At 41.4% G+C, this 9,847-nt stretch overlaps 2 protein-coding genes across 2 annotated transcripts in view; one reads left to right on the forward strand and one right to left on the reverse strand.

The window, feature by feature from the left end:
• The window catches only part of LOC118420828 (zinc finger protein 835-like), a 9,425-nt gene extending 5,721 nt beyond the window's left edge, over positions 1–3,704 (forward strand). Inside the window, exons 3-5 of the mRNA XM_035827849.1 lie at positions 129–360; positions 1,282–2,759; positions 3,115–3,704. Coding sequence (XP_035683742.1) covers positions 129–360; positions 1,282–2,759; positions 3,115–3,348 — 1,944 coding nt within the window. The 3' untranslated portion in view covers positions 3,349–3,704. The remainder of the gene's footprint in view (positions 1–128; positions 361–1,281; positions 2,760–3,114) is intronic.
• A 3,325-nt stretch (positions 3,705–7,029) lies between these two features.
• LOC118420604 (poly [ADP-ribose] polymerase 2-like) overlaps positions 7,030–9,847 on the reverse strand; it is a 20,854-nt gene continuing 18,036 nt past the window's right edge. Inside the window, exons 14-17 of the mRNA XM_035827446.1 lie at positions 9,422–9,520; positions 8,671–8,795; positions 8,096–8,314; positions 7,030–7,616 (exon numbers count right to left, since the gene is read on the reverse strand). Coding sequence (XP_035683339.1) covers positions 8,152–8,314; positions 8,671–8,795; positions 9,422–9,520 — 387 coding nt within the window. The 3' untranslated portion in view covers positions 7,030–7,616; positions 8,096–8,151. The remainder of the gene's footprint in view (positions 7,617–8,095; positions 8,315–8,670; positions 8,796–9,421; positions 9,521–9,847) is intronic.

Raw genomic sequence — 9,847 nt, forward strand, 5'->3', positions numbered from 1 at the left:
AATTACAATCAGTGTCAATTTCAATTATCTAAGACAAGTACAACTGGATTTCCCTAAAAATGTCTCCAAATTTCTAGAATGCACCTGTCCTGATACAGAGCATTGTTCTTCAATCACATCCACACTAGGTACAGCTGGACCCTGTTACAGAGAAAGGCTTCAATGCCCTTCTGGACTACATGTATACAGCCAAGTTGGTTCTGACCAAGGAAACAGCCCAGGACATCTTGGTAGCAGCAGGATTTCTGGAGATTGTCAACGTGCTGTCTGACTGTTCAACCTACCTGAGTGGACCAGAGGAGCAGCCTGCAGCAAACCAGCCAAACTCTGATGGACAAAAAGAAAGCACAGAACCAGGAGGTAGGCACTCCTGGATTAGTATGTTTCAGAGACAGGTTGCACAGTATGCGCCACCTACAATTCACTAAATTCTGAAAAAAGGTACAATACCTGCATGTATATAAACCTTTTACTATCATATTACTTAAAAGCATGTTTGTTTCAAATTAAAAATCATGTAACTTAAAAATAATAGTATCTATGATATTGGAAAATTACAAAATTGACCTATGAATTATTACCAATTTATGATAAATGTTATTATACTATGTCATTGTCCATATTGTATATCTTAGTGTCACAACATCTTAAGGATAAAAATACATGTAAAAGTTTAACATAAATTTATTTCTTTGTTTTCAAAGAAAATTTAGTGAGAGTGTGTGTGAGTGTACACGTGTGTAATTGCAACTAATTGCTGATATTCTGTTCTTCCGATAATTTTTCGGCAATTTTTTCTTCCATGTATATTGACAACAAAATCAAGTTCTGGGGCTTAAAATCTAGGTTGCACACTGTGCAGCCTGAGTTTAGAAGTAAGTTGCACCAAGCAAAAAGTGGTTGCAATGTGCAAGTTACCCTGGGAGCCAGACAGGACCGGGTAACAAGTGAGTTTTGTTTGGGGAGCCAAGACAGTCAGCACCGATCTCACATTAGCGCTCCTGGGAGTTTAAGCCTGAAGGAGTTATCGCTACCCTTTTCCCCTCATCAGGCTTAAACTCCCTGGGGCGCTAATATGAGATCGGCGGGCCTGACTGTCTTGGGCCACCGAATAAAGTGTCTTAGCTGCCCGATCCCGGCTGGCTCCCAGGGCATGTGCAAGTGTTCAAGTGGTATTTTGTACGCTGGATGTGTAATAGCCTGTTTCCATAAATTGGCTTTAACTTTAAGTACAGAACATCCCTATCCCAGTGTTCACATGTTGTACTTTCTTATCTCTAGAATCCGTCCCCCCCACCCAGCCACAGCCAGTCAAGCGGGGTAGAGGCAGGCCGAAGGGCTCGAAGGGAAGACCCAAACAGTCTGCCGTATTGTCTGATGATGACGATGATGAGGTGGACCTGGGCAAGCTTGTTCTCCAGGGGGATGGACCGTACACCTGCGACATCTGCCAGGCCCAGTTCACACGCAGGTCCAAGATCCTGGCACACAGGAGGCGACATGCGGTGGAGAGGCTCTTCACATGTGACATCTGTGATGAGACCTTCTCAAAGAAAGGTCCTTACCTGAGCCACAGGAGGACACATAGAGGAGAGGAGTCCTACAGCTGCAAGGACTGTGAAGCTGTATTTGAAGATCGAGCAGGCTTAAAGAAACATCGTAAGCAACACGGTGGTGGAGACAACACCTTCCCATGTGAAGAGTGCGGCAACAGCTTCAGCTCTAAAGATGCCCTCATACAACACAAGCGTAGGCACACAGGGGAAAAGCCTTTCAGCTGTAATGAGTGTGATGCCAAGTTTGCTCAGAAAGCATCTCTGATTCGTCACAGACGTCGTCATACCGGTGAGCGACCATTTGCTTGTGACATGTGTGACAAGAAGTTCACTGAGAAGAATAACATGTTGAACCATCGACGCATCCATACAGGCGAGAAGCCATTCAAGTGCTCTGTGTGTGGTGTAACCTTTCGCCAATTGTCCACCCTGATTGGTCACAGAAGGCAGCACACCAACAAGGGGGAGAAACCATTCCAGTGTGATGTTTGCAATGCTCGCTTTACACAGAAGAGTAACCTGATTTCCCACCAGAGAGTGAAGCACACTGGAGAGGCTCGCTTCTCTTGTACCCTGTGTACCGCCCAGTTCAACAACAGGTTCCACTACACGGGACACATGAGAACGCACACGGGGGAACGGCCATACCCCTGCGATGTTTGTAATGCCAGGTTTGCGCTGAAAGCCAACCTACAGCGCCATCAAAGCTTGCATCTGAAGGAGAAGACCACACCTCGTAGTACAGTGGAACAAACAATTAGTCAGGCCCAGCCTGTTCAGGTGCAGTTACAGCTGCCGCAGGGTGTGTCAGCTGCAAGCCACATCCAGGCCCTGGTGTCGCAGAGTGGAGAGACTATTCCCATCAGAGTAGCTGCTGTTTCTCAACCCTCTCAGATCCATGAAATCCCACATAGTACTGCTCAGGCTGTCCAGATCAGAGAGATCACGCTAGAGCTCCCCCAGGGCATTCAGCTCCAAAATGCACACGTACAGGCGGATCTTCAGGAAAATGGGCAGGAGGCAGTACAGCTGGCCCAGCCAACTGTCATCCAGCCAACTGTCATGGAGGTGACCCAGGCAGGGGTCATGGAAGTCTCCCAATCAGAGGTGATGGAAGTGACCCAAGCAGGGGTCATGGAGGTAACCCAGGCAGGAATGGAGGTAGACCCACAGCAGGAGGGTCAGGGGTCAGAACATCAACAGGTACTAACACATCATGGCTAGGTTGTCTGAGCCTTTATATCTCAACCAGAATGCACAATGTACACATTTTTATACCATGTACTTGCATAATAATTAATATGTTCTAGGGCACATTCCTATTTCTATGAGTCCTTGTCATATATGTACATGTATATAAACCTTTGTTACTGACTCCCTAATTATCATCCATTCATATGGTCAATGTTTTATTTCAGTCTTCATTGCATTTAGATAGCTGGTTCAGATACATTTGGTTTAGTATGTTTTAATGAGTATACAGTACCTGTTTTTCTGTGTCAGATACATTTGGTTAAGTACATTTTAATGAGTTTACGGTACCTGTTTTTCTGTGCAGCTGACCACCCGGACCATCCACATCCTGCCTGATGGCACTCAGCAGGAGATCCACCTGTCTGCAGACAGGACAGAGCAGGTGGTACAGCTGTCCTCTCAGGAGGAGGTGCACATCGTGGAGATCCCCACCACCCAGGGGGATATGGCCATTCCCCAGGGAGAGGAGAACCCCACACAGGTTATGAGTGATGCTGTACAGTTAGAGGTGCTGGCTGCAGTCAGCCAGATCAACTAGGCATCCCATAGTGCACTTCACCCCTCCTCCCAGATGGCTGCAAGCTTGGGACCAAAGTTTTTGTTTTTCTTGCCTTGTGCAGAGACGTGTGTTTTTGGCTCTTGAACGTTAATCAGGACTGTTGGTTTGAATTGAGTTTTGATTTAGAATTAGATTAACATTAAATTTTGACTACCAACTGAAGACAACTTTTTTTGGGGTATCAGCCACCATTGCTTGACTTTGGTTCATCTCAAGTGGTGAAATGCATGGACATGAACTTGTGCATATTGTCTTACAACAAAACCAATGAACAGAGTTTGACACATTACTGGTGAGGGTAAAAACATTTGTAGTGGTGAAGCCAAACACAGCGCCACAGGTTATCTGGCATTTATGACCCTCTGCTGCAGCTACGTGTCTCTGACGTCAGGTTCCAGAGGCTACAGTAGACAGGTCCATTCCATGAACGAGGCTGACAGAGTCGGCCAAAAATTTTGGTCCCAATCAATTAAGTGTTGGTTACAGTGTAGTTAAAGTTTAGTTTATCCACAATGTCATTTACCAACACAGATGAAATTTCATGCTAACACAAAGCTTGTAATTAATTGTATTGTGAATAATGCTAGATATCAAGGTCAGACAATAGCATTCCTACAAATGATGTAATAAAACATCTTTGAATCTACATTTTGAATACATAATCAAAATTAAATATTCATCCTGTCCTATATTGCTACCCAATGTTCCCATTGTCTGCATGTATCCTCTCCTGTAATCCTGTGGTATGACCTAATCCTGATTGCAGAAAGTAATGTGGGGTAATAGATGAAATGTTTAGTAGTGAAATAGATAACACATGTTCACCTACCTATTGATGATTGATTTGTAAAGAAATGTCTGGTAAGATATGGTGAACAATAGTTTTTGTTGTTTTGAGGTCAACAAATTTGTATATGTTTGTTTCAGGACCTGTTCTTTTACATTGGTTGTGAAATTACTGTTTTGTGATACATTAAAAAACTACAGACACATACGTGCTCTGAACAGTCACTTTGGTATATGCCCCACTGACTTAATTTGATGGATGACATAAATAAAAACTGTGGTCAATCAGAATTCTATGCTTGCCAGAGGATCTGCTCCCTAGGGTAAGGGCACATGGTCAGGGCATGGGGCCACAACACCATTGTTCCCCTAGATTGCCAAGAAAAACAATATTGACCTAGCAATGATTTTCTCTTATAGACTTAACCCAAGGTTACCAAATCATTGAAAATTTGATCCGTGTATATCTTTGTGTTGGAGAAAAGTTTAGCATTGTACATGTACATGTACTATGGTTACCTGTTTACGCGCAGTACAGTTTATGGTCGTTTATGGGTGGGTGCAGCCTTAGAGGTGAATTGTGAAAAAGAAAATTCTCTTGATCAGGAAAGAAGTACATCTATTTAATGGTCTATGTCTTATTTATCATTTAAGTTTGCAAGCAGCAAAACAGTGGACTAAACATCGAAAGAGTCTGACAACTATTTACATTGCTGCATATGATTGCATAACACTTTTGCTGGGTCAATAGAAATGTGTATAATTATCTCCATTAAAAGGGAGTTACACTGGCAATGTGTATTTTGGTATGTCTGTGGCCAGCCTCCTGTAATGACCTGAAGTGGTTCAGGAAAATCTTTGACCTGCCCTGAAAGTACATCGATTTTGGGGCTCAACTGGCTGATGGAAACAGAACATTTGTTCAATTTTTTTAAAAGTTGAGCCAAATTATATCAATGAATAGTATACCTTGTGTATTAGAATCTGAACTTGATTGACAAATTAGAATCTAATATTTAGTAAGACTGCTAAAATAAACCAACAACATTATATGGAATATATTATACGTCCTTGAATTAACTATTCTGCACTAATCAAATACTAGTATTCTTTTAATCTCCAAGCAGATCCTACAGTAGCATAAGATAGCATCAAATGCTGGCAGAGGAGTGAAGCAGGCTTAGGAGTGTGTTTGGCTACAAGGCAAATGGACACCTTTTGGCTAACTACACTCCTTGGCCAGTTTGGTACTAGTACTCTCTTGTGCCATTGTAGGATCTGCTCGGAGATTAGTATTCTTTAACTCTTAACTCCTGCTTCGCCTAATGGGTCAGTTAGTCCTCACTCATAGTGAGCAACTGGGCTGGTCTCAATCATGATGTTTCTGACCTAGGGCGAAGAGATGCTGTTACAGTTCCAATCCCGCAACCTTGAGTGGCCTTAACCTGGGACGTGATGATATGACACTTCATCCTTCCTGCATATCACTTGTATATCACCTATGACTGAAGCAAAAGTGAAACCAAATGCAGCCCAAGAAGCAAGAGTTCACTGCAGAACAAGCCAATGTACAAAGTGTATGTAAGGCCATATGTACAGGTGAGGTCAAACCTGTACATGTGACCAACTGCATAATGACCACCTGGCCAATGTGACTACTTTTTGGTGGTCCCTTTAAAGTTCAAGTTTTCCATTGTCACAAGCATTAAGAATCCTGTCTAAAGTGACCTACAGGTGTCATCAGTTCTGAGTGGTCTTAATGTTTTTGCCTGGCCAGTTCAGATAGTGGAATCAAAATTCCAGTCGAGAAAATGGCTGAGGACAGAACAGTGTGGAGATCTCGAGTGTTCAAAAGAAAACTGGCACCGTATAAGCGTAGTAGCAGTTTTAGTGTTGTTCATCTTGGGTCAGTTCTATTGCTTTTGTTTTCTTCTTCACTCACTCATTTCTTCTTAGGCCATGTTAATTTGATTATTTGGATGACATCTTGGCATCAATTTTTGGCTGGAATACCATAATGCTTTAGTACAGGTCATAGTCTTGCCAATGGGTGCCATCAAAGGCTTTTTTGGAATTGATGCAGAGAGGTTTGTTGAGAACATGTTTCCAGGATTTGCCTTTAGAACAAATATCTGGTCAATGCAGGACCTTTCATGCATGACTTTGTCCACTGCAGATTTGATGCTGTTGAGTAGAAGGTTTAAGAACACTCTTCCAGGCACAGATAGCAGGACAATTCCTCACCAGTTACAAGTCGTGTCCTCCTTTGGGGGCATTTAAACAGTTACAGCTCGTTTCAAGACGGTTTTCAGAAAGACCTGTTCAGTCCGGACAGTGGAAAGACCTGTCCAGTCTGAAAAGAGGGTCTGCATGGTGGTATAAGTTGTAAGCTACACAATGTGTACAACAATTTTAAAAATCTTACACACATAAATAACAATGACTTACAGTGTGACACGACATACATGTTGTATAGAACTTAACAAACATTATCTATCATTGTCATTTCTGCGCATATTGAATCAAGGGATGTCACACGTTATTATGTAGTTAAATCTGCTCTTCAAGTCCATTGAGATACATGTACAATGTATATCCTTGTAGATTAGATGACAGCGTTCAATTTAGCGTTAACCGCTGTCTGAATTTAGCATTAGGCATTGCCAGGAACCCCCATGCAGACCCTCTTTTGAGACTGGACAGGGTTTTCCACATTATTCCCCTGTCTGGACTGGGAAACCCATTTCCAGGCTGTCAGTACCAGGAAAGCCACCCTACCAAAGCAGCACCCGTGCCTTTATCTGCTGACCCCCACCTTCTAACCTCTTTTCTCTTACAAACATTCTTACCACTCAAAAAACAACTGGAGACAGCTTTTGAAAACCATGGAAATGTGTTTACTGGTGATTATCTTATACCTTGCCTTACTTAATAGAGAAAATAGGTATTTGAGAACATGTCTCACTTACAACTATAACATTGCTTGTTAGTAATATGGTAAACCTTGTCAAATCTCGGAAAACAAGTTTAGAAATTTACAACATTCTCCCCCTGGCCCCTACTGTACAGGGTGTTGAATAAAACCAATAATGCAATGTACGGATTATATATGTTATCATGGCATACAATCTTGACTGGGCATGGTAGCTCTTGTTTCGGTGCTAAATGTACGTGTATCCTCTGATAATAATTTCCTATACTAGACAATCTACATGTATATAGTGAGTGGGAAAAAGGAAGAAGCCTATTAAGTAAGTATACAAATGTAGCGATATACATTGTGTTGTATAAATCTGTACTGTGCTACATATTCTCTGATAGTTACAGTATTCTTTAAAGTCTATATCTGTAAAACAGGAGGGACCTGCTGTAAAATTATAGTTGTATTTAAAACAGCAGTAGACCCATACATTATGATTTCTATAACTACTTTGAACAATGACTAATGAACAGTTTACAAACAAGAAATCTTTTTAAAAAAGCTGTGCCTTGCCGCGTATTTTATGTTATTTTGGTAAGTTAGACTAGATTCTACGCTTAAAAATCCCGAGTTCCACATGTCGCCCCCCCCTCATTATCATAATTTATGTCAGATGAATTATTGGCACATTAAACAGGTTTTGTAAAACTTTTTGACCCACAATGAATATGCATTATTTTTTATTACAAACTAAGTTCCTTCTGATGCAATTTGTGATATATATTTATATAAACATGGTGAGTTAAAGCGTAGATTTATTACGCTGGACCACATACAGTAACATGCGTCTAGAAGAGCGTTTTAATACTCGCCTGGAATGTACCATTGTCTAACTAAGCCATGAATCTCGGCAAGGAAAGAAGGGCCTTTGGAAGGGGCTTTGGAAGGGCTGGGTTAAAAGGTCCGTCCATTGATCCATGGAAAAAAGCTGGCGTAAAGCCTTGCCTGGCGGCAAGGCAAAAATACTGCAAGTAACTGCTAACACATTTGGTGAATACTCCAAGTTGCTGGCTACATCACATCTGCATTTTGAAGCCAAATTTCACTTTGACTAAGTAACGCATCTTAATCTGGCTAACATTATAGACGACATATTCATTATAGTTGAGAGTGTACCCATTAGGGTTGGTGACTCCTGTATTTGTCCCTTTGCCTAAGGGAACAATCACTCCATCCTCCCTGGAATAAAGAAACAAATTATGTGAACATGCTGACCTAGCCTCTGTAATATTTAAAGCAATCATGCTATCTGCTTTTAATTAATAAAGCAAATTTACCGACAGGCCACAATGATAACTGCATTCATTAGTAAAAAAAAGTCAACATAGTTAATCTCCAACCAGATCCACGGTGCCTAATGTACATGTATAGTATCAAACTTCTCCGGTGCCCGTTTGACTCCCTTAGCCGGCTACACTCCTTGGCCAGCTTTGATACTATCTTATGGCACCATAGGATCTGCTTGGAGATTAAACATAGTTACCAGTCACAAATCTTGAATGTGTCCTAGATGAGATATAGAGCTAGATACTTACATGACGTGGTAACTGTCAGGATGGGGAGCCATCTTCCCCTTGCCCCACACACTGTGTTTGCCTGTTGGCAGCTTGTCTGCTTGGTAGTCAGCAGCTAGCAGGTTGTTAGTGTTCCCTAAGGCCACCTGCCATATAGGAGAACACACTAACATGACTAACAGACACAATGACACAACCTTGACATGTACATAAAAATGTACATGTTCATGTACAATATCCATGTTCTACATATCTTGTTATACCTTGGCCGCAAGAACGTTTGATACAGGTATTCCAGACAGGGTTCTAATTACATGTCAACCACACATTCCAGCTTCCATTGAATAAATTGAAGCACTTAGGTGAGCTGAGTGCTGCATAGTTGAAAATTGAATAGCAGATTCAGACATTGGAATTAAAGTTACTGTGGCTAAAATTTTTAATAAAAGGACACCAAATTATCTCAACTTCTGTCGCATTTCACACAGAGTGGGTATATCATAAATGAAATACAACACAATGTATTATGTTGCAATTTACCTGCATTGATGCAGGTACGCTTATCTAATCCCATCGCACAATGACCAATGACATTTGTGACCAAAACTTTATACACATATGTTTAAACTACTGTGCCCAATTATTCCCAAATTGACGATTTGTGGCGCTATTACTGTGCATGAAGTCCCCATTGTAGGCAAATCATGCAATGTACAAATGTACAGTCTGTATGTGACTGGGGCTTTACATAATTTTATTATCAAACTTTTACCTCAGACAGCAGTACCAGTCCAGTGTTGTTCTTAGTAGTTGGATAACAGTAGTTGGCACTCTTGGATGACATGTCTGCAAAGTATACTCCTTTCCCAAACTGTAAGGACATCAAAAGAACATGAAAACTTCAGCTTTAGCCTTATGTGACAGTTCAGTACAGTAGAGAACTGAGTGGCCTGTTGCCTGTAACACCTCATAAACCAAGCTCCTTACTTTGAACCTTCAGTGATCACATCCAAAGCTTCCCCTTTTCTAATGAAATCAATGGTAACATGGTTCAAAACGAGAACAGAACGCTATAAAAAAGTTCATTCCCTATCTTGTAACATTGGTTAATAAGCACAAATACATTGTAGGTATGAAACGTAGTTACAATATATTTCTCTTCGCCAAGAAGAGTATGAGATTGCTTGACTTGGGTCTG

Source organism: Branchiostoma floridae, chromosome 8 (genome assembly GCF_000003815.2).
Source record: "Branchiostoma floridae strain S238N-H82 chromosome 8, Bfl_VNyyK, whole genome shotgun sequence".
Classification (NCBI taxonomy): domain Eukaryota; kingdom Metazoa; phylum Chordata; class Leptocardii; order Amphioxiformes; family Branchiostomatidae; genus Branchiostoma; species Branchiostoma floridae.